Source organism: Eschrichtius robustus, chromosome 20, assembly GCF_028021215.1.
Source record: "Eschrichtius robustus isolate mEscRob2 chromosome 20, mEscRob2.pri, whole genome shotgun sequence".
NCBI classification, from domain to species: Eukaryota; Metazoa; Chordata; class Mammalia; order Artiodactyla; family Eschrichtiidae; genus Eschrichtius; species Eschrichtius robustus.
The window spans coordinates 15,069,316-15,096,891 of NC_090843.1; the positions used below are offsets into that span (position 1 = coordinate 15,069,316).

General features: G+C 54.4%; 3 protein-coding genes across 20 annotated transcripts in view; 2 read left to right on the plus strand and 1 right to left on the minus strand.

Moving 5' to 3' along the window:
- STRADA (STE20 related adaptor alpha) overlaps positions 1-14,346 on the plus strand; it is a 31,005-nt gene extending 16,659 nt beyond the window's left edge. For 11 of the 15 annotated variants that reach the window (XM_068530638.1, XM_068530643.1, XM_068530641.1 and 8 more), the window contains 9 exons: positions 3,325-3,427; positions 3,827-3,948; positions 5,681-5,789; positions 5,895-6,018; positions 7,619-7,790; positions 8,324-8,428; positions 10,618-10,859; positions 11,163-11,205; positions 11,482-12,402. In XM_068530638.1, coding sequence (XP_068386739.1) covers positions 3,325-3,427; positions 3,827-3,948; positions 5,681-5,789; positions 5,895-6,018; positions 7,619-7,790; positions 8,324-8,428; positions 10,618-10,859; positions 11,163-11,205; positions 11,482-11,634 — 1,173 coding nt within the window. In that variant the 3' untranslated portion in view covers positions 11,635-12,402. Of the gene's footprint in view, positions 1-3,324; positions 3,428-3,826; positions 3,949-5,680; positions 5,790-5,894; positions 6,019-7,618; positions 7,791-8,323; positions 8,429-9,275; positions 9,571-10,045; positions 10,119-10,617; positions 10,860-11,162; positions 11,206-11,481; positions 12,403-12,615; positions 13,945-14,208 lie in introns of those variants that run through there. The other 4 variants (XR_011071923.1, XM_068530639.1, XM_068530651.1 and 1 more) reach the window with 4 other exon arrangements.
- A 336-nt stretch (positions 14,347-14,682) lies between these two features.
- LIMD2 (LIM domain containing 2) lies at positions 14,683-16,769 on the plus strand. Of its 3 annotated transcripts, none has more exons than XM_068530886.1 (5): positions 14,683-14,756; positions 15,881-15,975; positions 16,160-16,204; positions 16,284-16,423; positions 16,526-16,769. In XM_068530886.1, the coding sequence occupies exons 2-5, from the start codon at positions 15,934-15,936 to the stop codon at positions 16,683-16,685; spliced, it is 387 nt and encodes a 128-aa protein (XP_068386987.1). In that variant the 5' UTR covers positions 14,683-14,756; positions 15,881-15,933; the 3' UTR covers positions 16,686-16,769. The 3 variants fall into 3 exon arrangements, with proteins under 3 accessions (XP_068386987.1, XP_068386988.1, XP_068386986.1); XM_068530887.1 differs by lacking the exon at positions 14,683-14,756 and adding an exon at positions 14,991-15,148; XM_068530885.1 differs by lacking the exon at positions 14,683-14,756 and adding an exon at positions 14,991-15,086.
- A 2,137-nt stretch (positions 16,770-18,906) lies between these two features.
- The window catches only part of MAP3K3 (mitogen-activated protein kinase kinase kinase 3), a 69,105-nt gene continuing 60,435 nt past the window's right edge, over positions 18,907-27,576 (minus strand). The window contains exons 10-17 of one of the 2 annotated variants that reach the window (XM_068530690.1): positions 26,582-26,649; positions 26,281-26,373; positions 25,454-25,645; positions 24,771-24,919; positions 24,019-24,150; positions 23,404-23,533; positions 22,861-23,038; positions 18,907-21,672 (exon numbers count right to left, since the gene is read on the minus strand). In XM_068530690.1, the coding sequence (XP_068386791.1) occupies positions 21,444-21,672; positions 22,861-23,038; positions 23,404-23,533; positions 24,019-24,150; positions 24,771-24,919; positions 25,454-25,645; positions 26,281-26,373; positions 26,582-26,649 (1,171 nt within the window). In that variant the 3' untranslated portion in view covers positions 18,907-21,443. The remainder of the gene's footprint in view (positions 21,673-22,860; positions 23,039-23,403; positions 23,534-24,018; positions 24,151-24,770; positions 24,920-25,453; positions 25,646-26,280; positions 26,374-26,581; positions 26,650-27,576) is intronic. The other variant, XM_068530691.1, reaches the window with a different exon arrangement.

Genomic DNA, 27,576 nt, shown 5'->3' on the forward strand with positions numbered 1-27,576 from the left:
AATAAATCGGGATACGAGGTGTTGAGGCAAGGGGTATGACTTTATTCGGAAAGCCGGCAGACCGAAAAGATGGCAGACCAGCGTCTCCAGAAAAACCATCTTATCGGAGTTTGGATGCCAGTTTCTTTTATAGAACAGAGCAGCGGGGAGGCGATGAGGAAGTAAAGTAAAAAGGCCATAACTTTTGCAAATATGCCCTGGGATGGCCAGCCTCGGGGAGGGGATGTGTTCATTTCTTCTTTCTTGCAGCCATCCACAGGTGCACAGGGTCAGGATGCTTCCCTGAACAAAGGCACTTTGGTTCAACATTCAGGCAGAGGGGCAGGGTTCCCTGAGGCGGGCCATTGTGTATAGACAGTATCCTTTAGTGAACAAAAGCAATGGAAGCAAAGGTTAAAGTAAAAGAAACAGATCCAACATGTAGTCAGATTTGGCTCTTCCCTGTTACAAAATCTCTGCTCCGTTTTGTTCCTTGATTGTCTGTATCCCTCTCACCTGTGTGAGGCACTGGCGTGGCACCAGTATCTTGTTTTGAAGACAAGATAGTTTCAAGAAGCTACAGTGGCTATTAAGTCATCTTAGAATCTGTTTTCAGAGCATTTGGAAACACAGAAGCCTGTAAAAAACAAAATCAAACCAACTTTAACTATCGATCAAGCTCTATTTAGGAGTCTCTGTTTTCTCCACTTTCTCTGTTCCATCTTCTTTGCTGAACAGGAGAGTGACCAAAAAGTAGACAGCAAAGGAGAGAGGGGAAGAGTAGAATTCATATTTACTGAATACCTGTGATACACCAAGTAGCGCTAAGCTCTTTACATATTTTATCTCATTTCATTGTCACAACAACCCTATGAAGTGGGAATTGTTCCACTGATGAGATGATGAAGATCTCACGGCTTAGAGGGACCTGCCCAGGGTCACAGAGCAAGTGATAGACTGAGTTCAAGTTCTGCCTATCCGTGGCCCCTAAGCCTAGAGTCTTCACATTACACCATATGTTTTACTTAAAATAGCCTTTCCCAAATTATGTTCCCCCAAATTTAACAGATGTTAGGCACAAAAGACTTCTCTGGACAGGTATCTTTGGGAAATGTTAGGTTAAACAAAGTTAAACTTTGTCAAATTACAGAACTTCTCAAAGCCCTTAATATGGGAGTACCCCTTGTGATTGTCCATGAGAAAAGAGTGCGCTGCATTTTGTAACTTAACTGGACGTGTAAACTTTTTTCATGCATTAACTGGCAGGTCAATGTTCCATGGGGCCTACTTTGGGGAAATCCTGCATTAAAACAACTAGGTAGAAAAATGGACAAGAGACAGAAAAGGCATTTTCACTCTGGAGAAAACCCACATAGCCAATAAATACATGAAAAGATGCTCAACTTCATCCGCACTCGGAAATGTAAATCAAACCCACAATGAGACTGGCAAAAATGAAGGCTGAATATACCAAGTGTTGGGGAAAAGATGGATCAACAAGAACATACATGTATTGCTGGCGGGAATGTAAATTGATACAACCATTTTGGAAAACAGTTTGGCATTTTATTCTAAAGTCGAATGTTCATATACTCTGTGACCTCCAGTTCCACTCCTAGGTATAAGCTTTAGCGTAACTCCTGCATATATGTGTCAAGAAACACATTCAAGTGTGTTTTTAGTAGCACAGTTCATAATAGCAGAATGAAAAGTAACCGCAAAAGCCCATCAGCATTGGAAGGATAAATTGAGGTATGTTCACAAGATGAGTATTATACAATATGGCTAAATACAACAATATAGGTGAATCTTAGAAATATAAAGTTGATTAAATTAGAACTGTGATTTGCTAACAGGGCTCAATTCTGCTTGACTGGGTTCCTCTTAATGTTAAGTGGTGCTGGAAGTAAAACCCCATTTGGTTTCTTTCGTCATTGGCAGCATCAGTTGTTTTGAAACCACATGTGTTTCAAACATCAGGCACCCCCCCGACCCCAAGGTGATACCACCACGTCAGAATATTCTCGACTCCAACACTTTTCTGTCTCGTGCTGAGCCAACAGCCTTCGTGTATTCAAAGACCTTTTCCTGATCAGAGGGCAGGTTTATGAACGCAGCATATGAAATGTGAGCTGGCCTAAGGCTCTTTGTTTCAGTTAGACATACATCTCAAGAAAGAGGATCCAAAAGAAAGAAAAATACTCACAGTCCCTAAATCATACAAATAAATTTAGGTTTGGAAGAAGGAAACTGAACCTATTAAACTGAAGGAAGAGCCGTTGGCCTGCCATGTATTTTGCTGGGCACTTTTCCATCAGGACCTCACATGTGACACCCACATCCTAAATAGCTGGGATCCAGCTTCGTTTGCAGCCTGAGTGCACAGGGACGAGGGAGCAGGTCACTTCTGCTGCCTGGGGTGATGGCTGAGACCTGACAGCTCTGTTCCCTGCCTGCAGCCCAGTGTGTTAGCTGTTTTCTGGCTTCACTTGGAAATGTCAGGGAATGATTGGTCTGGCCTCTTGGTTTGCTAACAAGGGGGCCTCTTATGGCCACATTTTGCCTATAGCAAGATTCAGCGTTTGACCTTTGGGATTTTTTAGTCAGGACCTTAAAAATAGGACCCTAGGGACTTCCCTGGTGGCGCAGTGGTTAAGAATCCGCCTGCCAATGCAGGGGACACGGGTTCGAGCCCTGGTCTGGGAAGATCCCACATGCTGTGGAGCAACTAAGCCCATGCGCCACAACTACTGAGCCTGCGTGCCACAACTACTGAAGCCCATGAGCCTAGAGCCCATGCTCTGCAAAAAGAGAAGCCGCCGCAATGAGAAGCCTGCGCACGGCGTGGAAGAGTAGCCCCAGCCCAACACAACTAGAGAAAGCCCACACGCAGCAACAAATACCCAACGCAAAAAAAAAAAAAAAGGACCCTAATGCAGCAGGAAATTCAAGAGAAACCCCACCTCTCCGTTCCCCTTCTCTTTTCTAAATGTGCCTTTCTCCAGACATCCTTTCCCAAGTAAGAATTTCATAGTTTTTAGCAAATGAGCCAGCTGTTGGGAAGGACAAGCAAATCAACTGTTGACTAGAACTGGCCCTCGTCCCCACCCCCATTTGTAGAGAGCGCTCACACTTACTCTGATATTAGTGCCAGTTACTGCATTGAACAGCTGATGTTTTACTTTATATTTCTCATCAAATAGTGCTGGAACTGTTTCTTTGCTCCAGGGTCAGAATTTGTATGTTTGTTTACATGCCAGTCTCCTTGTGGGTCTGAATTACCATCTCCCCACTCTCATCCCGTCCCCAAGTTTCCCTTACTAACCTGTTTTTCTTTTTCTTTAGACCAATGAGGCGAGCGCAGAGTCGATAGCATCCTTCTCTAAACAGGAGATCATGAGTAGCTTTCTGCCGGAGGGAGGGTGTTATGAGCTGCTCACCGTTATAGGTAATGTCACGACTGTCATGCTCCAGGGACCATGGCAACCTCCTCAGCATCCTCAGATGAGTGTGTGCCAGAAGCTGTCAGCCAGGTAGCAGGATTCGTGGAGACAAAACTGGCTTTTGCGGTTCTTCTATGGTTTTCTTCTTCCAAGTGTGGGGGAAGAGACCATGTTTCCAGGAGAGACGCTCTTTTCAATTTTTTCTTTTGGGCTGTACACTTCTGGTGTCCTGGGCCATAGTCAGTTAGAATAGTTGGCTGAGAAGGAACTGATGGAAGAAATATCAAGAAATAAGAGAAATGAAAGTTTTAACTTGAACTTTCTTTTAAAATCAAGTCTCTTTAAGGAAGTTGAAAACCTGTGTTGCTCTTCTCCCTGTTTATGGCATTTCTCTTTTCCTTTAGGCAAAGGATTTGAGGACCTGATGACAGTGAACCTAGCAAGGTACAAACCAGCGGGAGAGTATGTGACAGTACGAAGGATTAACCTAGAAGCTTGTTCCAATGAGATGGTGACATTCTTGCAGGTAATCAAACGTGAATGTGGCACTTGGAGGCAGGGCTCTTAGTTCCAGTAGTAATCACAAGGCATCTTTACATCTGTCATCTGAAATAGCTGGCAGGAAACGAAGGTAGACCAAGCCAAGAAGTTACGGAAGCTCTTGGTGAAGAATCTTGGGCATTTGGCATTAAGGGTTCTATAACACTGCTCAGCCCAATTTATATTCCCCTCTTCTTCACCAAATCCTCCTGTGACTCATTTATTCATGTATTTATTATTCAGAGAGGCTAAGTAACTCACCCCTGGTCGCACACACTAGTAAGTGGCAGAGGCAGGCTTCACACCCAGACAGTCTCTTTCCAGGTGCGGGGAAGCGGCGGCCGTCTTCCGACTCTTAGTGTCCTGCTTGCCTGAGGTTCCTTTCTTCTGGAGAAGCAAGTAGCTGCCCTGTTTTTAAACTGGGAGACGCTGTAGGTCTAGTAAGTGCCTGGGGATGAAGGCTTGCCCTGGGAACTCCCTAGATTTAGGGCCTGGCTCAGTGTATTTTCAGTACAGTTGGCTGCAGCCCATCCCCCTTCTTCAATTACAATGTTTTTCTGAATTCACACTTATCTGACAGTGCCTCAGTACCAGTTCATGTGTTCAGATGAGTCTTTGGGTCTGAGGATGGAACAGAATGTCAGTCCCAGCTCAGTTATTTGGGAAAAAACATATCTGAGTTTGTTCTAGAGCATATTGAGCTTTGTGATTCTTTTCTTTATCCTGTAGAGCCGTGGAAAGGTAGAAGGTGCTGCCTATTTGACCTTGGCTCATTTCCCAGAGGCCAGGACGCTGGAGTTGCTGCAGTTCTTTTGTCCAAATTTTTGTTCACATCTTTTGTCCAAATTTATTTTAAAATTCCATCGGTCTTACACTTTCCATAGCTGCTTCTGAGGAAGGGAGCTCTCAACCTGAGGTCGCTGGAGAAATCTATTCTAATGTTTAGTAGTTGTTGTTTGTTCTTTAATGCTTTCTTTCCGTGTTTCTATTGCTAACAACATTTTCCTTTATAATAGGAAAACACTTTTTTGTTTTATCTTTTTTTTTAATTTTTAAAATTTTACTGGGTCTTCGTTGCTGCGCACGGGATTTCTCTAGTTGCAGCAAGCGGGGTCTATTCTTCATTGCGGTGCGCGGGCTTCTCGTTGTGGTTTCTTGTCTTGTTGCGGAGCACGGGCTCTAGAGCGCAGTCTCAGTAGTTGTGGCGCGCGGGCTTAGTTGCTCCGCGGCATGTGGGATCTTCCTGGACCAGGGATTGAATCAGTGTCCCCTGCATTGGCAGGCGGATTCTTAACCACTGCGCCACCAGGGAAGTCCTTGTTTTCTTACCTTAAAGAGGAGTTCTGTGCCTTGGCCCTTGAGGTTGAGCTAAGCTTCTAACTTCCTAAGTCTGCAGTAGGCGGTTTGTTTTCATGGCCTCCGCGGTGGTGCACTGTGGCCCTCTGCTGTGTTGTTAGCAGTTTCCCTGTTGGCAGGGAATGGTTTCTCGAGGTGCTTTAGGATCGGCTGGCAGAGCCCAAGTTAGGCAGAAGCTGGCGAAGCAGGGCTGGCTTCCCTGGTTCCTCTCATTCTAGGGGCACCTGCTCGGGCTGCTCCCAGGACTCTGAGCAGGGCACCCAGGGAGGCCTAGGTCCCCGTATTATTCATGCTGCCACCTTCATGTTGAGCGTCCTCCTCGGTGCCCCTTGGTTCTGACTGCAGCTCACCATTGCTTTCAGGGGGAGCTCCATGTCTCTAAGCTCTTCAGCCATCCCAATATCCTGCCATATCGAGCCACCTTTATTGCAGACAATGAGCTGTGGGTTGTCACCTCGTTCATGGCATACGGTGAGTGGGAACGGGGTCCTGGCAGAGATGGGTTCTAAGAACTCTGCTGTCAGCTTGCTCATGTGCTGTCACCCTTTGCTCTGTCCCCACGATCCTCTTCCTCAGGCTCTGCAAAGGACCTCATCTGCACACACTTCATGGACGGCATGAATGAGCTGGCGATTGCTTACATACTGCAGGGGGTGCTCAAGGCCCTGGACTACATCCACCACATGGGATACGTGCACAGGTGCTTTCTTGGGCCTATTAACCCTTTATAAGAGTGGTATCTGGGCCCATGAGCCCTCAAGTAAAGGTTGACTGAAGTTAGTGAAGCCAGAGTTTAAATCAAGGGTCGAATCCTGCCCTCGCCTCTGCTGGGAGGGCAGAACATTTACCCTGTCAGTGCTAAAGCTACTGACTTTCTCTTTACCAAGCAGCTTGGTCCTGAGTATTGTATGAGGGGAACACCTGACGTGGGCCTCTGCACCCCACCCTCTTCTTCCTTGGAGGACCCATACTGGGGTGTGCCCTGGAGTCAGCCCTATGCTGGGAGGCTCGGGAGAAGACAGATTGCTCCATAGATGGTGTCCAGAAAAGCGGCTTGTGGTAGGGGAGATAATAAAACTAGGACCCCTACCTAACTCCACATACAAAGGAGCACTTCAGATTGATTAAAGGCCTACATGGAAACTATAGACTTAGATAGAAGGAAATGCGAGGAAATATTTTCGTGACCTGAGGCATACCATAACTTCTAAATGTTTTACATGCACAAAACATAAGGCAAAAAATGGATGGAATTGATAATATCAAGATTAAAACTTTCTCTCCAATACAGGACACCAGGAACAAAGTTAAGAAAGGAGTTACAGCATGGAAGATGTTAGTTTTGTCTAAAACACACAGGAGATTAGTAACAAGGAAATTTTGTGAATCAATAAGAAAAGGATAGCAAAGCAATAGAAAGATGAGCAAAGGATATGGAGTTTATAAAAGAAAACCCGAAAGACTAATGGTCATATGAACAGACACTCAAATCTAGCAAGAATCAGAAAATCAAATTAAAACAGGAGGATGTCACCTTATACTCGTGGGACTGGCTGTAATTCAGAGGCTGGGTGAGGACCAGTGCAGTGAAGAGGTGGGTCTCCCGTCCGGATAGTGGAAGGTGGCCCAACACAGCCAGTCAGGGTCACTCGGAACCAGGACCATCAGTGCTGCCTCTGGGTGCATACCCCAAAGAAACCCTCCCACAGGCCCATCAGGGGACAGGTATGTGGACATCTTTGTTCATATTTGTGGTGATGAGAGGCAGCACGAGTGTCCTTCCTGGAAGAATGGATTAGTAAGTGTTAGACCCCACCCCAGTGTGCAGGTGGCATTTAGAAGCAACAATTAGGTGTATACAGTTGGCAACACAGATGGATCTTGGAAACATAACACTGAAGAATGGGCTGCATAACACAGTACCATTAGGTCAATAGAAAACGCGTGAGAAAAAACAATACACTTCCGAGAATACCTACAAACAGAAAGTACAGATTAAAGGCAGTAGATGGTAGAGGAAGCAGTGGTCTGTCAGCATAAAAGAGAACTTTAACAAAACATAAATAAGTTTTAAAGTCTGGTGATATGTAAATGGGGTCATGCTATTTTTTTGTGTGTGTATGTTTGAAAATTTTCATAAAAATGCGTGTTCGTGTATATATATATATATATGTATGTATATGCGTATAGTACACACACACACCTGCCGGGGAGAGAGCTGACTGGGTCTAGTGTGTGAAGACAAAGGTTTGTGGTGTGAGGGGCTCCTGCTGCCCCGTGACCCCCTCCCCGCCCCCCAGGAGTGTCAAAGCCAGCCACGTTCTGATCTCAGCGGATGGGAAGGTCTACCTCTCTGGTTTACGCAGCAACCTCAGCATGATCAGCCACGGGCAGCGGCAGCGTGTGGTCCACGACTTTCCCAAGTACAGTATCAAGGTTCTGCCGTGGCTCAGCCCAGAGGTCCTCCAGCAGGTCTGTGAACTGGGTCTCAAGGAGCCCCCATTCCCCCACCAACTCGTGATTCCCCAAGGAGGCCTTCAGGAATTTCTGGGGGTGGGGGTTCCTAGAGGGAGGGCTTCCCTGGTGGCAGGTAGAACTGGGACGCCTCTCGCACGGGCGTTCCACGCCCTTGGCAGGTGATGTCGTTCCCCCACCCCCCCCCGCCCCCGGGGAGGGTCCCAAACTGCGCCTGAGGCTCCCTTCAAAGGTGCTGCCATTTCCTGGGAAGAACGAGCATTTGGGAAGCGTTTGGTGCTCCCCGCATCCCTGTCGTAGGCAGGAGCACTTCCTCCTCCTCCCATACAGCATCAGCAAGACGTTCGTTCCTTCTGAAACAGCAGTGACCCCTCAGTAGTGCAGGCGAGGAAAGTCTCAGCAGCTGGTCCCGATTTGGGGACAGGCCTTCTTTTCCTCTCCCCAGTTTTTGCTCCACCCGCTTCTTTCTCTAAGAACAATGGCCAAGGCTACAGTGTGGAGTGACCTGTGGCTCTTTTCTCCTGATTTAGAATCTTCAGGGTTACGATGCCAAGTCTGACATCTACAGTGTGGGAATCACGGCCTGTGAACTAGCCAATGGCCACGTCCCCTTTAAGGACATGCCTGCCACCCAGGTGAGCCTGCAGCCCAGGGGTTTCCTTCTGCCTGCCTGCCTGTCTGCCTTCCACAAACACTTGCTGAGGAGCGGCCACACTTAGGACGCCAACCTGGGATACTAAGATGAAAGACTCAGTTCTTTCCTTCAAGAGCCCCACCAGTGGGGAGATAGTTGTGTAACTGTTTACTTCTGTCAGTGGTATCTGTGGTGGTAATGGAGCCTCGGGGGGTGGGCTCACAATTTCAGGCCTGGAGCCCACACACCAGGTGTCTATTTAAAACACATAAATTAAGCTAACAGAGTTTTATAAATTTATAAAATATGTTCTGTCTTCTTACCTTGATCCATATGCCTGGAAGGCCAGTTTCTAATTTAGAATTCTTAGGCTTCTCAGGTTCTGTGCCACCACGTTCCAGTCAATACCTTTGCAGCCTCCAGCCTGCAAGTTCTACTTCCGTTCATGCCCCTTTTAACCACCGCCCTTGGCTTCTAGACATACACGCAGCTAGTGGCATCGTCTACCCTTGGAGACAGACCCAGGGAAGAGGGTTATCCAGGTCTTATCAAGTCCAGGAAGTGGACTTGGGTCATTTGGGCAAGGATTACCTGGGTCCCAAGTACCTGGAGCATGATCTAGACCTGAGAGGGGGTGGGGGCGGGCGTGTAGGCTCTGAGTCAGCCTCTCCCTGAGCCGACAGACTGCTTGCCCTGTGGGGAGAGGAGCAGCTAGAGAACGGCCAAAGGGCAGCTCTAGAGGAGGGGATCTGGGAAGGCTTCTGGGAGGAGGTGACCCTTGAGACTTGACGGCAAATAGGAATTAACTGTGTGAAGAATGGGAACTGGAAGGAAACTCTTTTCGGCAGAGGGAGCAGCATGTGCAAAGACCCAGAGTCAAGAAAGAACAGGATCTGGGAAGAGCAGGTAGTTGTAAATGGCTGAAGTACGGGTGCTTCTGGGGGGCTGCTAGGTGACGTGGTTGGAGAAGGAAGCAAGGGCAGATCACGAAGGACTTTGCTTGTGTGCCACGCCAGGGTGTTTGGTTTCTGTCCCAAAGCATGTGGAGAATTGCTGAAGGCTTTTAAGCATAGGAGTGATAGTATCAGATACATATTTTAGAAAGATGACTCTCGCAGATGGATTAGTTCTGGCAGACTAGTTCGGACGGTATGGAAATCCATCTAGGTAAGGAGTCTAGAAAATCTAAATAAGACAGAAACAGATGCTCAGGAAAGACTTAAAAGGCCATTTTTAGGTAAACAAGATACGGATGCAGAAACAGCAGTGTCCAGGAGCACTTCCTGAGGTTACGGAAATGTTCTGTACCTGGGCTGTCCAACATGGTAGCCACTAGTCACCTGTGGCTATTGAGCACTTAAAATGTGGCCAGTGAGATTGAGGACTGAATTTTAAGCTGAATTTAAATAAATATAAATAGCTATGGGAATTCCCTGGCAGTGCAGTGGTTAGGACTCAGTGCTTTCACCGCTGGGGCCCAGGTTCAATCCCTGGTCAGGGAACTGAGATCCTGCAAGCCAAGCGGCATGGCCAGAAACAACCAAAAAAAATCTCTTTCTCTCTCTCTCTCTCTCTATATATATGGCTACATGTGGCTGGTGGCTCCCACACTGGACAGCACAGCTCTAGAAGGATTTCCAGGTTTCTGCCTTGAACAGCTCATGAGGTCCATGAGGACAGCAGTCCCCAAGGTGGGCTGCTTTTACATGTGTGGAGTCTGAGGGCTTTGGAACAGCTGTCCAGGCCTAGCCCGCCCCTGGGTGCACTGCTCCTGTGCAGCCCGCTGCAGTGACAATCGGCCAGAATGAACCCCCTCGGACCCACCCGGGCGTGGCACACTGGGGCTGGGCTTTAAAGAAAGTACCTGGCTGTCACCTTGACCCTAGGGTGAGGGCTCTACAGTTAGAAAGATCTGATGCCTTATAAAGGGGGAGAGACTGCAAGCCCCTTCCTTCCAACCACGGAGGAGGCGGGTACTCTTTTGCAGCCCTCCTCCTCGTCAGTTCGGCCTTGCTGGGGTGTGGCCGCCGAGTCAGTGGCTGGCACTCCTTTGGAAAAGTCAGACTTCTTCCACTTCTTTCTTTACTCCCCCCGAATCACTCGTGTGTTGGGAAAAGTATACTTGTGAAGAAACGCTATAGGCCTTGCAGGGGCCCCCTCCAGCCTAGCCCCTGGCTCTGTCCTCCCCAGATGCTGCTGGAGAAGCTGAACGGGACGGTACCCTGCCTGCTGGACACCAGCACCATCCCTGCCGAGGAGCTGACCATGAGCACCTCGCGCTCAGCGGCCAACTCTGGCCTGAGTGAGAGCCTGGCCCCCAGCAGCCCCAGGACCTCCAATGGCGACACGCCATCCCACCCCTATCACCGCACCTTCTCACCCCACTTCCACCACTTTGTGGAGCAGTGCCTTCAGCGTAACCCGGATGTAAGGTATATCTGCTGGGCTGGGAGTGGGCTTTGTGGGGAGCCCAGGGGGCTCTGGAGTGCAAGGCTGGGCTCGAGAGGATGCATCTGTCCTGTAAAAGTCTGGGTTCCTGGGAGGAGTCCAGAGCCCCCTCGGCAGGAGGGATCAGCCCAGGGTTTGCTAGGAAGCCAGCCTGGGTAGCTCTGGCTGTTGTTTCTTGGTGAGCTGAGGGAAGGAGAGGGGGCACTTGAGGGTAAGGTAGAAGCAGCAGGATTTGGGAAACCCGGGGCACAGGGCTGATGCCGGTCTCTCCTCCCCTTCCTCTACAGACCAAGTGCCAGCACCCTCCTGAACCATTCTTTCTTCAAGCAGGTACAGTAGCACTTTCCCAAGGCTCCCTGGTGGTGGTTGCCTGTGGTTCCAACCACCCTCAGTCCCCTTAGCTTTGGGGTCTTTAGATATTCTCCTCCTCCCTTCAAATCAGAGAAATGACCGTGTTTCCAAAGCCCCTTAAAGGCGCTGCTCCTTCCTCCCATAGAGACTCTTGGCTCCAACAGCCCATCTGTCCCTGGGCCGTGGTCCCTTGCCCCATGATGTCCTGAGACTCAAAGCAACAGGATCCACCCCCAACTCTCTCTCCTCCCCCAGATCAAGCGACGTGCCTCAGAGGCTTTGCCTGAGTTACTTCGTCCTGTCACCCCCATCACCAATTTTGAAGGCAGCCAGTCTCAGGATCACAGTGGAATCTTTGGCCTGGTAACAAACCTGGAAGAGCTGGAGGTGGACGACTGGGAGTTCTGAGCCTCTGAAGAAGGTGCACATTCTCCATCCCGGGCTGTGTGAGCCTCCGGGACCCTTCCTGAGGGCTGGCTGCATTCCCACCCTCCTGGGGGCAGATTGAGCAGAAGGGACATTTCTGCCAGGAGAGTTGGCTGCTTACTGACTGGGAAAGAAATTCCTGGAAGGAAACTATTTTTTTTTTTAATGCTCCAAAGGCTTTTGAGACACGAGGGAATCCCAACAACCAGGGATCGGTAGGGGCCTGAAAGCTGACATTCCCAGTCCTGTGAGCTCAGGTGACCTGACCTCTTCAGAAGGAATAGATGCTGTTCTGGCTGTGGCGGCTGAAGTCCAAGGCCAGGGTTTGACTCACCCGCCCAGGAAACTGTGCAACTTCTTCCCACTCTGGCTCTCCTACCAGCCTAGTTGCGTCCTTCTCCCTTGCTCTCAGATCCTATGGGTCCAGAGGGGCAAGCAATAAGACTCCCCTCCCCTCAGACCTCTCCCTAATAACTGAAGGCAAGGGTATTGTTTCTTTATAAGCACTAGGTTAAGGCTAGGGCAATCCATCCTCCTCCCCCTTTTTGCTTGGGCCCTGACACCTGAAACCTTCCCTTGGTTCATCTTTGCAGCTCATTCCTTTCCCACGAACAGTCCGTCTTACCGACTCCTGCCGGCTGCCTTGGTGCTTCCTCCAAGGGCCATAATGTTTTGCCTAGCCTGAGGGCCTGAGTCCTTATGCCATGCTAGTTTCATTGCCAGAACAAATTAAAAGTTGCAGAGAATCCACTGGAGAGTGACATTGTTGTGTGTTGGCCACGCAGGCTCGGACGTGAGTCATTCCACCCCGGGTTCTGCCATCTGAGAGTGGTCCCACAAGTGCTTGTGGAAGCACAGCGGTGACTTCCTTCGTTAGCTAGACAGCCTCACAGCACACATTTCTTTTAAAACCCGTAATGGATTTGTCTCTTAACTATCTAACGTTGAGACTATTAATTTTAGCCTGTGGCCATCAAACTGCTTTGGGGCTGGAAAGGTCTGAGTGCTGGAGACCGGCTGCTCTGCAGGACCACTTCTGGGCCACTGGAGCCCACGCAGAAGAGGCTCACTTTTGTCAGGAAAGGAGGTGGACGGGGTTGTTCTGGAACAGGACTCCGTGTCTCCTCACCGTTGGGACTCATACTCAAAGAGCAGGTAACCTAAGACCCGGCCCGGCCCTTCCTGTCGTCCTGGCTGGCAGCCAGGGAGTCCGGGCCAGGCGATGAGTCTCACCTCGGGCTCCTGCGTGCGCTTCCCAGCCTGCACGCGCCCCCCAGCCGGGCCCCTTCCCCCACCGGTCTCTCGGGAGGGGTGCCCCTCTCTAGCCTGGGTACTTCAAATGTCAGATCAAGGAAGTGCCCCTCCCTCTTCCCTGTAGCTGCTTTAACCCGTCAAATGCCCTCACTTTCCCTTTCCTCAGAAATTGTAACATCAGTTTTAAAAAGAAAAATAGAAAACCTCTTCCCGTGGGCAGTTAGAGGGGTTGAGGGGAAGGGACTCGTACCAGCCCAGAGGGCGTGGGGAGACCTGAAGCGGAGGGAGTGAGCAGGCCAGGTCACATTTATTTCCAACCCTCTTGCCAGCTCGTTTTTTTTTTTAAACCTCAAGTTCCCTTTTCTTAACACCCTCGGCAGCTTGTTTTTTCCCTCTCATCTGCTTGCTCCACCTTGCTGTTGGCGCCCCAAGGGCTGATTCTGTGAGGGCCGCCGCAGTTCAGCTGCGGGTCATCCTGGGCAGGGCAAGGGGGCCTGAGGCGCCAGCCAAGCGCTGCTCCTTGCACCTCCGAGGGCTTCACATCTCTTGCATCACCACGGCCCCCTGTGAGCATCTGACGACAGGTGTGGAAGCTTGGCTGGTAAAGATGCCCGTTAACAGTTTTAGAAGTTCTCACACACCCCATCCAGGGAGTTCGGGGGGCTGCAGCTCAACCCAAACGTAAATCTTCCTCCAGAGAGGGAGGGAGGCTGAGGAGAAGAGTGAAGCACAGCCTGGGTGCCCTGAGCCAGCCAAGGGAACAGCTGGGGGCTGGGGATGCCCGCGGCCCCGCTCGCTCGCTCGCTCTCCTGCCAGGTGAGCGCCATGAGCTGTTCTGTTCCTGACAAGCGTGTGGGCCTCGCTCTTGAGCCACTAGTTCTGTTCCTGCCATCGCATGGGAACAAGCTATGCTTAGGGCTGTGCTTCGTGAAACAGCTTCCAGCTGCGACAGGGAGGTGGCTTCCCTGTGCTCCCCGCAGAGCTGAGGCTCTACCCCACAAGTGAGTGATGCTCCTTGGGACCCTTAGTGCCGGGTGCCGGAGCCCAGGCAGCCGGCTCGGCCTGGGGGGCGGGGGTGGGGTGGGGGGAGTCAGGAGGCCTGGCCTCTCACGCCAGCCCTGCCGCTCCAGCTTTGTTACTTGAAGGAGTCACTTTAAATCATCAGGCCTCGCTCCCTGTGTCAAATGAGGTTTGGATGAACCCCGGTTTGCTTGTTCGAAGGATGGAGATCTCTTTCCCTGAACGGGGTGCCGGCAGGGGCTGGGAGCGGGGGGTGACGAAGCCCTCAAAACCCCTCCACAGAAGCGCTTTAGGACGGCAGCCTCTGGGCACCACAGCCGCAGGCTCCCGGTTTCCCTCTCTCCGGGGCGCCAAGAGAAGGCGCTGAGGGCTGGTGGCCGAAGCTGACCGAACACGGAGACCCCAGGGCCCTCCTGCGGCGCGGGCCGGGCCTCGCAGCCTCGCGTGGCCGGACCGCGTGCCCGGCCGCCCCTGCCATCTTCCTCGGCGGCCGTGCGGGCGCGCGAGGCGCCCCTGGCGGCGGGAGGACTCGGCGCCCGAGGGGGCGTGGGAGCCGCACGGGGACGCTGGGCGGGCCTCCGGGGCGGCCCCCGCGGGTCCTTCGTGCCGCAGGGCCCACGGAGCGGGGAAATGGAGGCAGCGAAAGGCCCAGGCGCGCCGCGTTATCTTTTCCGCCGCGAGGGCCTCGTCGGGAGCGCCATTTGTCCCGCGACCCCAGTCATCTCCACCTGGACTCGCCCCTGCCCCGAGGCCTGCGGCGCGGGTCCTCCAGCTCCGGTCCCTGCCTCTGTCCGGAGCGGGCCGACGGGGCGGCCGGTTTCGCGAGGACGGTGAGCGCGAAGCCCGAGGGGCGGTGCGGAGCGCTGGGAGAGCGGGGTGGGCGCGGGGGGCAGACAAAGGCGGGGGATGCCGAGCGAGGGGAAGACAAAGCGCAGAAAAGGGGTCGGTGGCGGCGCCGGGGCCCCGGAGGCGGCTCCGGGCGCGGCGGAGCCAATGGGCGGGCGCGGGGCGGGGGCCGGCGGGGGCGGCGCCGCAATAAGGCGGCGGCGGCGGCCGCTCGGGGACCACAGGCAGCGGCGGCAGCTCGCGCCCGCGCACTCCTCGCACCCGAGGCGTTCCCCGGAGACCGACCCCCGCCCCGCGGCCCAGGCCGGGGCCCGGTGAGACCCGCGGGCAGGCCAGGGGAGGGGCCGGCATCACGCTCGCAATCCGGGCGGCCCAGGTGGGGGCTGTGGGCGCGAGGGCCGCCGCCCACGGGGTCCCGACGCCGAGCGCCTCAACCCGTCGCGCTCGCCCGTGGCCCCGAGGCCAGCGTCCGCCCTCCGGGTCCGGCCTCCAGACAGAGGCGGGGCCGAGGTCCCCTCGGCTGGACCCGCGGGAGTCCCGGGTCTGGGGTCCGGTACGCGGGATCGGGACTGAGGAGCGGGGCGCGCGGGCGGCGGCTCGGCCGGGCGGGGCGGGCGGCTCAGCCCGCGAGCGCTGTCCAGGGGCTGGGTCGGCCGAGCGGGGAGCGCCCGGGCCCCCGCGCCTCGGCCCCGCGCTGGGTAGGGTCGGGCCGGGGTCAGTCCGGGGCAGCGGATTCTGGCCGCGCCCCACCCCGCCCCCCTCGGGCCCGCCCTCTCCTGACCTCCCCTCGCGCCAGGCGGGGTCCCGGTCCGCGAAGCGCTCCGGCTGCTGCGCGGAGCCCCTCCCCCAGCCGCTGCCAGCTAACTGTTCTTTCCCCGACACATGGTTCCACTCAGGGACCCCTGCCCCCTGCGGAGCCGCGTGGGGGACGAGCGGGCCAAGGGGGAGGTGGGTGAGGGGCGGAAGTGGCAAGACCCAGAGCAACAGGAAATGACTTAGGGAAAGTCCCAACCACGGCCCCCCAGCCCCTTGCCTGTAAACACCCCACCCCCACCCTGCGGGCTGGGGAAGGGCTTGTGGGGCCCTCTCAACCGACTTCCCCTTGCAGAACCCAGCGGGTGCCGCGGCTCCACACGGGGCCTCCATCGCCGCCAACGAGCCATGTTCCAGGCTGCAGGAGCCACCCAGGCCACCCCCTCCCACGTAGGTGATCAGCCGGGTGGGAGGGCACTCCATCCCCGCAGGTGTCTGGCCTGAGGGTGAAGGCGTGCCGAGCGGCGTGTTTGCCCGTCTCCCTTCCCCTCCTCCTGAGTTTCCCTGGGATCTGGGCTGGTGATGGTCTGGGGCACTCCTCAGCTGACCCTGCCCCGCCTGCCCTCTCCCTCAGGAAGCCAAAGGTGGCAGTGGCAGCAGCGCGGTTCAGCGCTCCAAGGTAGGGCCCTGAGGCTGGGGTGTGCGGGAGGGCGGGCCGGTCGCTGGTCAGGCCCCTGATGGGGTCTCTCCCGGATCAGTCCTTCAGCCTTCGCGCCCAGGTGAAGGAGACCTGCTCTGCCTGCCAGAAGACCGTGTACCCCATGGAGCGGCTGGTGGCCGACAAGCTCATTTTCCACAACTCTTGCTTCTGCTGCAAGCACTGCCACACCAAGCTCAGGTGCGCCCTTGCCCTACCCCCGCCCTTGCCCTACCCCCGCCCTGGCCTTCCTGACCTGACCCGACCCGACCCGACCTGACCGCAGCTGTTCTGCTTCTACAGCCTGGGCAGCTACGCGGCGCTGCACGGGGAATTTTACTGCAAACCCCACTTTCAGCAGCTGTTTAAGAGCAAAGGCAACTACGACGAAGGCTTCGGCCGGAAGCAGCACAAGGAGCTCTGGGCCCACAAGGAGGTGGACCCCGGCACCAAGACAGCCTGAGGCCCCTCTCACCGTCCACTCTCTCCTCCCTCTGTCGAGGGCCTGGAGCAGGCAGGGGGCAGGGTGGGAGAGAGGTTGGACCGGGCCCTGGTGGGGGGCAGGGTGGGAAAGGGATGAGGCCGTCTTGCTCCGGCAGAGGGTCTTGGGGGCAGGGCTCTGCTCCGGGATTTCTTCCTTCTCTCTCCGTGGGTGGGGGGGGTTAGGGAACCAGGACTGGGCTTTGCTCACCAGCCCGCTTCCTGCTGCTTCCAGCCTACCCCACCTCACCCCACGGCCCCCTGGGAAGGCCCCCCAACCCACCTTCCCTATCTAGGTGCCTTTTCTCCAGCAAGGAGTCAGCATGCCTCCCTCAGGGTCCCAAGCTCCCTCACTGCCACCCAGGGCCCTGTGTGGCCCCCACGTCTCCCCATCTACCTCTGCCCTTAGCCTGGTCCTGAGCCATGGAGACTGCAGGAAGGTGAGCCAGGGTGCCCCCTGCTGGGTCTCTCCAAATGCCCACCAGGACCCAGTGGGGGAGGGGAGGGAAAGTGGAAGAGCCCTGCCCTCCCACCCACCCCCCAAGGCGAGGCAGGGCATGCCCATTAGGGCTTGGGACCATCTCACGCCACGGAAGCAGCAGAAGCTACAGTACCTGCCAGGCTGAGAGCCACAGAGACTGGTGGGGAGCTGGCAGGGTCACGTTTCCTTCTTCTCCCATTTCTGCAGGTTTTGACTGTTGTAATCAACCCTATTTTAAACATGTTTCAACAGATCCTGACTCTGTATTATGTGGCCTGATGGGGGGGTTTTGTGGCAGGAGGGACACAGAGTCACCACACAGAAGTGAAGGGGGACAGGGTCAGCCCAAAGCACTCCTGGCCTTGGTGGTGGTGGGGGGCTGGTGGTGATGGGTGTCAGGGGAATGAACACTGGGCAGCCTGAGAAAAGGGGGTGTGCTTCCCAGCCAGGTCTTCATGCTGTCAAACCCAGAGTGTCTGGTGACTGAACTCCACTTTGCACCTCAGTCTGTGTTGCTTAAGGTCAGGCCGTCAGTGGGTAATGGTGCTGTGCCTCGCTGCACTTCAGTATGTTGGGGTACAAGACAATCCTTTTGCTAAGTCCTTGTCTGAACACCCTTTGCCCTGGAATTCAGGAAGGCATGGTGGGAACCAGCAGATCCAGCGATTTGTATCAAAGGTCTCCTAGTCTCTGTGCCCTTTCCCCATCTGTCCTCTTCCTCCTGCTTTTTCAAGCTCCAGGGAATGGGGCAGCCGTGGTCATCATTCCAAGCAGTCTAAGGAGAAACAGCTCGTCTGCTCTTCTGAGGGGACAACAGTTTACAACAGAGCAAACAAGGCAAGCTTGGAGGACCTAAGATTCCCCGCCCCCGCCCCCACCCCCACCCCAGCAGAATACAGGCAGGATGTCTGGCTTGTCCTGCCCCAGACCCAGCCATCCTGATTCCCCCCAACTGCCTGTGGACTTTGTGAATTGGTGGAACAAGAAGGCAGACTCCTGGGGGGTTTGCTACCTCCACCCCATACACGTCCTTAAGTTCCTAAGTGACCTCATGCCCATAGAACAGGGCAGGGAGCTGGGCCTCAAACTCCGATGGCAGGTGGGCAGGCCACTGTGCTATGTTGCCCCTGGAAATGGCAGAGCTAACAGCAAGCAGAGTTGGCACCCTGAGCCTGGGTCCTCAGAGCGTGAGGAGGGCTGCTGAGAGCCTCACTCGGGGCAGGTCCAACGTTTGTACCAGAGGCCTCAGACGGGGACAAGGATGGTCTTTCTCTGCTCCGAGCTAAGCAACAGCAGCAGATAGCCCCGGGGGAGCTATCAGAGAGGTGGCTCCTGGAGGTGCCCGATCCCTGCCCTGCAAGGATACGACTCAGGTGAGTCCTTCCCTGGGCTGGGAAGACCAGTGGATGCCACAAAGGTCCTGGAAACTGAGCTGCATTGATACTTGGGTCAGGTGAGCTGACAGTGCCACCTCAGTAAGTCAGCTGTGGTAGAGCCACCCTCGGCAGAGCTCCGAGGAATGGGGGGAAGAGAGGGAGCCACTTCTGAGCTAGCAGTGGTACCAGCCAAGTCACACCATCCCGGGACCCCTCTTGGAGTCATTTCAAGTTCTCATCTGCTAAGGGAGGCAAGCTTGTTGCCAGGCGCCGTACCCAGCTTCTCCCAGGTAAACACCTATTCCCTCCACCCCCCAGCCAAAAGCACTGCCACAGGACCCCTTGGGTATAAATGATCCCTTTTATTATAAGTAATGCACGACACTGGCCTGGCTTTGCACTGCAAGCCCTCGGTCAAGATATAGTCAAAATAACTATGGCTGCAGGTTCTTCTGCACGATCCACAATTCAGACACAGACACAGAGCTGGGGTGGGCAGGAGGGGCAGGAGCGTGGTGGAGTGTGGACCGTCCCCAGCCCTGGCCTCTCCGCGTCGGGCTGGCCAAGGCTGACATACCCCACGGAATGATGAGCAAGTGGTGGCAGGCCCTTCCCACAGCCAGCCTGGGGCTGCTAGGAGACGGCCCTTCAGATCCTTTGGGCCAGGCCACCCTAGGCCCCACAACTTTTCATCTGGATTATTTAATAAAAAAACAATAAATTAAGATTAAGCAACAGCTTGGTCCTGAGGATGCTGAGCCAGCATGTCCACAGTTTTTGGCACACAAAAAATCAGGGTCTTGGTTTTTTTGGAGTGTAGGATTTGTTGGCTTGTTCGCAAGTTCATTTTTAAAAACATTCCCTGTGCGGCAAGACCCCGTGGGGGTGGGGCTCTGTGAGAGCCTGAACCTGGGACACAGAGTCGTCTCATCTTGTCAGCACCGGCACCACGCCGTTTCCTGTTGGGGGTCAGGGACTGGGGGTGGGGGTGTGGGCCCAAGAAGAGTGCTACAGCCATCAGGACGGGGTCGTGGAGAGGCCGAGCTGCCGCTCGGCAGCTTTGGTCGAGGCAAGGGGCCAGTCCCCACCCTGGGCAAGAGCCAAGGTGGAGGCAGGCAGGAGCACATACATGCTCACTGTCTTCAGAGCGCCCGGCTGGGGGTGCCTGACAGAGGCCCCTGGGGCAAAAAGGATGGAAACAGAGGGGCCCAGGCCCAACTGGCACCGTGCAACACACATTCCTGCAAAACCAGCTGCTTTCATCTTCTCTTCTCTCTCTTGAGGCGTCCATCACCTGTAACAGTCTAGAATTGATTGATATATATAAAAACCATCAAATATGATCTGAGATATAAATTAACAAGTACAAGGCCTCACATTACATGATGTGAAAAGGCTAAAAACAGCGATAGAAACTACATTCATAAAAGTGCATCGTCAACATACAACGAAGGCTTTGGCTTGTTCTGGTGCCCGTGGGGAAGTGGGCAAGGCTGGCAATGAGCTGCCTGGCGCTAATCCCCAGCTCCTTGGAGACACCCATCCCTGGGCACTGGCTTTTTTTTTTTTTTTTTTTCCTTTAATGACAACTCCCAAGGAAACTGGGTGTTGAGAGGGAGGAGCTCTAGCAATAGGCACATTTTTGGAGGGGAGGGGCCGGAAGAAAGGACCAGCGCCCAGGCTGAGGTAAATAAGGCCAACTCTAAGCTGCTTGGAGATACTGGCTCCCTGACCCCTGCTGCCGTTCCTCCCCCATAGGAGTAACAAGGGAAAGAGGCTGAGACCTCATGGGGATGAGCAAGGCTGGCCAAGGAGAAACAGAGCTTTGCAGTTTTGGACACGGTGGCATCAGAGAGCTCTGGCCTAGCGGGTCGTGACCCGCAGACAGCCTGATACGACTCCCCTGGCTGCCCTGAACGGCCCACTCAGGGTAGCCAGCCGGCTCAGATGCCTTCACTGTGTTGTCCATCTTCCTTTCTGCCCCAGGAGGGGAACAGGTGCCAGGCCAGGAGCACAAAGGCCATGACCTTCAGCTCTTTCCAATCTGGCCCAAGGCCCAAGCCCACAGCAGGGGTACTCAGAGCCCAGAGGGCACACGAAGTCTCCAGTTTAGAAACTGGGTACAGCATAAGAGTGACTCCAACTTGTAAAACAGAGACAATTGCATTGACAAAACTGGGTCTCCCGCTCAGTGGGGGCAGTTCCACATCTCAGGCCCCTGCTTGAGGGTGGGAGGGGGTCAGGGTCAGGGTCATGGGGGCAGGCAGGACAGGCTCCTCCTTCCCTGAATAAGGCAGCATAACATTTGCTTCATTCATCTTTGGTAAAGGACAGGGACTGGCAAAGCTGGCCTGGGGCTCCAGGGAGAGTGCAGCCCAGGCCTCCGCTTTCCATTGGCTGCGGGATGCTGGGCTTTACCTCAGGCTTGGCTGGGCTCATCCAGCCCAGAGATGCCCTGGCGGTCTCCAGACATGGGGAGGAGAAACAAAATAACACTCTGAATGAAAGTAACACTATTCAGACCCTCGTGTCCATCCTGTGCCCCCAGACTCTCTGGGGTCTGGTGCTGACTGCGGTGTCAGGACACAGTCCCGAGGGTGGGGCCCACGGCGCCTCGCACGCTGTTGCTAGCCCCTTCCCCTCCAGGCTGAGCTTGGGACGCTGGAGCTTCAGGTCTGGCAGGCTGGGGGCTCCCAGTCCGTGAGGCTGCAGCCACCCTACCTGGCTCTGGGCCCCGGCAGCAGAAGGGCACAGACAACGCGGGCCGGACTGCAGCTCCGTGGTCCACAGCCTCGCCTGGGAGAAGCAGCAACTTCGCTGAGCCCCACAGCAGCCCCTCGCCTATGCAGCAGGGGGCGGCCAGCAACAGCGTGGCCTTGAGAGCTCAGTACACGAGCTGTGCAAAGTGGTGTGTGAGCAGCTCCTCGGCCGAAGGTCTCTGGCGGGCCTCCACAAAAATGCGCCTCAGGAAGTCCCGGCCGTGCTCAGAGATGTGGGAGGGCAGCTGAGGATTGGTGGGCTGGGTGGCAATCTTGAAAATGGCGGCCATGGCTTCATACTCTGCCCAAGGTGGTTTCTCTGTCAGCATCTCCACCACAGTGCAGCCCAGGCTCCTGGTGAGAGAACCCCAGTGTCACCCCCTCAACCTGCCCCAGGCTCCCAGCTGCCCTGCCCACTGTGGTGAGAGGAGGTGCCCTTCCCAGAACACACTGAGGCAGGATGGGCCAAGCTGAGGGTTGACACCCCTGTAGAGGGTCCCCAAGGCCAGGAGAGGCTTCAAAGCCCCGTCAGCTTCGTCCACGTGGGCTTCATCAACCTACACCCACCCAGGTGCTTCTTGACACTGGGGAAGAGAACCACTTTAGCATGTTCAGAAAGAGCTCTGAGATAATGGTATTAGTTCCTGTTGCTGCTGTAACAAATTACCACGAACCTAGTGGCATAAATTTATTATCATTTTGGAGGTCGGAAGTCTAAAATGAGTCTCACTGGGCTAAAGTCAACGTGTCAGTGGGATGGTTCCTTCTGGAGGCTCTGAGGGGAGAATCCATTACACTGCCTTTTCCAACTCCTAGAGGCTGCCTGCATTCCTTGGTTCATGGCCCCTGCCTTGCGTCACTCCAACCTCTTGTTTCCTTTGTCACATCTCTTACCGCCCACTCTGAGATCCTGCCTTCCTTTTATAAGGACCTTTGTGCTTATACTGAGCCCATCTGGAAAATCCAGGATCATCTCCCCATCTCAAAGTTCTTAAATTAATCTGCAAAGGCCTTACTGTCATATAAGGTAACATTTACTAATCCCTTTGGCATTAGTACGTGGACATCTTCAGGGACCATTATGCATCCCACCACAGTAACATTCTAAGAGGAAGTGATGCTCTCACAACTTTCAGGCCCTTTCAGAGGATGGACATGAAGTTAGGTAGAGCAGATGCAAGCCACCTGAGCACTAGGAGGGAGCGGAAGCCTGCTACTGTTGAGAGACAGATCCAGGCCTTCACATTGGATCCTAGTTCTTTCAGGGATTCAGCAAACCTCAGGGATGTTTTCCATGGCCTAAGTTCTCAGTGATAACAAAACAGTTGCTCTTCAGAGTTAAAACACAACGCCATCTGCTGTAGGTACTGCTGCAGGCACCACCACCTCTGCCCACATGGAGCCTGAAACCTGGCCTCGCTGGCCAGAGGTGAGTTCTCACTCCCTCCTGCCACACTGCAAAGCCCCCAAGACTCATTTCTAAGTTGGAGCCACTACAGCCCAGACAGGGAGATGGGGTCCCAGCACGTCCCCAGTGCTCACCACACGTCTGCCTTCCTTCCGTAGCCCTCACCGCTGATCACCTCAGGGCTCATCCAGTAGGGTGTGCCAGTGACCGAGCGCATGCCCGTGCCTGACATGCAGATGGTCTGCAGGCGCTTGCTGGCCCCAAAGTCCCCCAGCTTCACATTCCCAGCAGAGTCTCGGAGGATGTTGGCTCCTAAGGCATGAAAGGGCATAGGCTGCAACCCTGGACCCCTGGGCACTTTCCACCATCCTCCCTCTGTCTCTCCCTCCCAGGTCAAAGGGCTGCTGGGGAGGATGGGAGGCTACCATGAATTAGACATGAACTGCACAGAGCAAACAGGCTAGTGACGGGAAGCCTCAGCCCTACAGCACCAAATCATCACCATGGCCAACATCTGCAGAGCACTTCACAGTATTTTCCCAAATTGCTTAACTGATCTTCATGCCAATCCCCCAAGGAAGCAATTAGGGTTCCACTTTTCAGAAAGTTCAAAATGACCAGGCCGAAAGTTCCCAAGTAACTAGGTCACGGGGACCACACAGCCTGCCCCTGCTCACCCTTGATGTCCCGGTGAACAATCATGTTACTGTGCAGGTAGGACATGCCCTCCAGGATCTGCCGGGTGTATTTTCGGGTCACACTCTCTGTCAGAGCTCCGTAGGCCTTCAACTGGTCTTTCACTGAGCCCTAAAGCCACAGGAGTCAGAGGGAGTCACTGCAGGAAGGCGGTGGGAAGGGGCAAGGCTACTTCCAGCCCCCAGCATTCGGCAAAGGAGTGATTCTTCCAATTCCCATTTGTGATGTGCCAGGCACTTTGCTAGGGGCTGTCAGGCAGCTTGAGAAAAGTCTGAGACAGTCCTTTCCTCAAGCAACGGATGACCCAAATCCAGAAGGGAGGTCTGTCTGCTCCAGGTAAAGGCAGTACTTACTAGACAGTGCAGCTGCCCTGGAAGCCTCAGGTTAGGGTAGCCTGGGACATTTCTCATCCCACACCATCACTGCAGCCAGACGCAGGGCCTGCTGACTCCAAGTCCTGCCACTGCCTCACCTTCCCCCCTGAGCCTCTGGAGTCTCAGGTAATCAGACCCATGTCAAAGGGACCCCTCCTCCACAGCCCCCAGCCCCAGGAGAGGTCCTCTCTTGTGTGTCCCACATGCATCAGGGGCACATACCCCCGGCATGTACTCCATGAAGATGGTCAGCGTCTTCTCGGCACGGTCCCGCAGGCAGCCATAGTACTGCACTATGCGCTCGTGCTGCAAGTTCTTCAGCAACTGGATCTCACACTCCAGTGCACTCACCTCCTAGGGGAGAGGCCCAGTGGTCACCTAGGCTTTCAGGGCCCTGGTTCTACCTGCCTAGGATCAGCTCAGCTTGCCCTAGTCAGTGGCCTCAGAGGAGTCTGCCTGCCTTGCGAACTTCAGCTGGAGAAAAGGGGGGACTCTCTCAACTGTTTGGCCCTTGTCCACAATGCTGGCTAAGCCTTGGGATGGTGGCACTCCCATGCTGGAAGACAGCAGACAGTGGGGTGGGAGACGGGTTTGTGGGTGCAACTAAGCAGTTTAGATAACCGCTGTATTTGTCCACTCCAACTGGAATGAAGGTCACATCCAAAGCTAAGCTCCAAAGACAGGCTCCTTCCTGGTCTGAGAGCTGGGAGAGAGAGGCATGTCTGGCGAGGGTGGGGCAGGTACTGCTCTTTGTAGCACTGGCCATCACCTCCCAGTTTGGGCTGCTTGGTACTTTGGCACCAACTCAGTTCCTCATACCCAGTCTCTCCCCTGGGCCAGGGTCAACAGCAAGGGAGCTTGGGAGGAAGAATGATGGGAGAAGCAACCTGTAGCATCTCGAGCAATTTGTGCAACAAGACAGGTATTTTCTTGAGAGGGAGGAATTGGAAGTCAGACCATGGGGAAGGCAGTACCTTGCTTGTCTCTGGACTGTCTGGGTCAAACTGGACCTGCTTGGAAGCAAGTTCTCGTCCTGTGTCCACATCATAGCACAAATAGACCCTGCCAAAGGCACCCTGGCCCAGGAGCTTCCCCCGGCGCCAATTGATGGGGGCACTGGGAGCTACAGGAGAACAGAAGGAAAGAGCATCAGAGTTCGTGCACTTAGTTACCGATATCCTGCCTCATCCTACAGAGGCCCGAGCTGCCCCCTCACCCGGCATCATCACATCTCTCAGCATAGCATCTCCACGCCCATCTGGAACAGGCTCAGTGCCCTGGTCAATCAGACCTTAAGGCCCAAGGCCTGAGAAGCAGAGGATTGGCTAAAATAGTGGTTAAATGTTCATCTGAATTGATTAAATACCTTCATACTTCCAAGGCCCCCAAATATCTCATTATGTCAGGGATTAAGGAGACTGCTCTTCAGTTTAAACATGGAAAAACTGAAGGCCAGAGAGAAGTGGCTTGTCACACAACAGTGGAGTGAGGACTAAGGTCCAGGGGATCTGCTGCCCACCCTCGGGCTCTTCCACTGGGTGCGGATGGGCCAGAGCTGCCACTGCCAACAGCCCCGGTGGACCCGCTGGCCTCCCGCCCTGCAGCTGGTCTGAGCATCCCCTGGGCAGCCTCCACCTGGCCAGGGCCCACTCCTCACACTTGGTTGGCACGTTCCTCTCCTGCACAGAGAGGGCGTTCTCACTGTCCGCACTCCGCAGGCGCCCTCGGGGGTCCAGGTACTGCACCGCCAGGCCCATGTTCTCGCCATTTGTGCTCAGGGAGCGGCTGGAGGGCACCAGGGTGAACAGGTTGCCTTGATGACGCCGTATTCGGGGAAATGTTCTTCTGCCTGAAGGGTTGCAGGGGCCAGAATAGAGCAAGTCAGACCCCTGGCCACAGGCTGAACGTGCAAACCGGGCCATAACAGCAGCTCCAGTCGGGTGAGCTCTCCAGAACCTATCTGCCCTCCCACCTGACTCGTGCCAGAATGGCTAATGTCTCAAGCATCCTGAGAATCAGGACAAAAGCAGGAATTAGCAAGCAGCCGGATGGTTTAGGGAAACCTAGCCAAAGCGAAAGCATAGGGCTGGCCCCTATGTCCTACATCACTCGCAGGGCCAATCCACGGCTGATCTATTTTCCTTGGCATCCTAATCCTAAACCTCTGAGGAAGCTCCACTCCATTTGCTGCGTGAGGCAGAAGAGGGCGTTGGAGAGCTGGCGCCCTGGAGCACGCTGGGCACTCAGACAAAGGACAGAGTTCCCAGAGGCAGCATCAGTCTACAAATACCAGCCTCCCTCTTTTTCTTTTTTTTTTTTAAACCCTGACTCTACTGCCTCAAGCCTGGGCACAGTTCCTCAGGGATAAAGGAAACATGGGGCCTGGAGTGCCTGGGCCACCCGCTCCAGTGGCTTTTCCTGGAGGAGCTTTAACCACGTCCCTTCTGAGGTGGCCAGCAGGGGGCAGGGTGGAGGCGCACTCACCGTCATTGTAGTCCTTGTGGTGCACGGACACGTGGTAGCGCCGGGGGTAGGTTCCACCTTTGACCCCTTTGTCATAGAGCTGAGTTTCCCGATCTGAGTAGGAGAGAGGAATCACTGGCTTCTCGACAGGCCAATGTTAGTGATCCATTTAAGCCTCTAGGTCACCCGAGACCTCAGAGCAGCAAGCCCGAGAATTAAAATACAGCCCTGGCTTCTCTTCCCAACTCAGCCATCAAAAGCAGACTGCCTGCAGCCCCACCCGGACACCCCGCAGTGCTCACCCAGGCTCTGGAGAACTCACCCGAGAATTCCTGTCTGTTGTCTGGGAAGCTCTGGGCTCGGGACATTCGTGATTTCCGGAAGGATGGGCTAGAAAAACAAAATGAATCACAAAGTAGACTTCAGGGTACCTCCAAAGCAGCTCAGCAGGGCAGAAGGCAGGATACTCAGACAGACTGCTTCTCCTAGCTCCTTCCCACACACGTCATTACATGGTAGGAAGCAGAGTTGGAGAGAAACAGCCCTTTTCTCAGCCTACTACTCTCTCTTCACTAGTCTGAGGCCCACATCTGACGGGACCCTGAATAATGAAGCCCTCCAGTGCTACCGACCTCCACCCTGGCTGCACAGTGCTTTATCTTACCCTTTCCTCCCACCTTGGTGACAGGGAAAGAGCTGCACAAAGTCCCTTGCCCAGCGCAGTAATAAAGACAGCAACAGCATCTTCCTTTCAGACTGATCACCACCATCCCATTTTAGAGACGTGGAAAACTGAGGAATAGAAAGGTTAAAGGGCTTGTCCAAAACTATTCAACTAGTATTTGGTGGAGCTGGGTCTATATGGCTCCAGATCCCATGAAGGGAAGATGAAAGCTCTGACCTTAGGTTATGCTGGCCCTCAAGGAAGTAAAGTCCAGGTCACTGAGTCTGACTCCCAAGGAGAAGAAAGCAAAGCACTGGAGGGACAGAGGAAAAATTCAAGGATCAAGTGAATTATCTTTCCCAGCATCCACCTGAACGGTTCTTTCCCTCATGTGAGAGTGCCTTTTGAAAAGGTCATAGGTCAGAAACTCTCAAGGCAGTGATGCAGGGGCTGTCCCCTACTTCCCAACTGCTAGACCTTCTGTGGTCCTGTCCCACAGCTCCCCTCCCCCGCCAGCGTGGCCACAAAGCTTAGAAGAGAGTTCAAAGCCAGAGTCAGTTCCTGTCCTGGCAGAGCCCTCAGTTTGCAGCAGCAACTCTGGCACTTTCACCTGTGCCTTCTTACTCTTTTGGTTGGAAAGCAAGCCTAAAATA

Bases quoted from the DNA above. Each gene is read 5' to 3' on its own strand.
- LIMD2 (XM_068530886.1), top strand. From the start codon at position 15,934: ATGTTCCAGGCTGCAGGAGCCACCCAGGCCACCCCCTCCCAC. The intron at 15,976-16,159 runs GTAGGTGATCAG...CCTCTCCCTCAG, and splicing joins CCCAGGCCACCCCCTCCCAC to GAAGCCAAAGGTGGCAGTGG. The intron at 16,424-16,525 runs GTGCGCCCTTGC...CTGCTTCTACAG, and splicing joins CACTGCCACACCAAGCTCAG to CCTGGGCAGCTACGCGGCGC.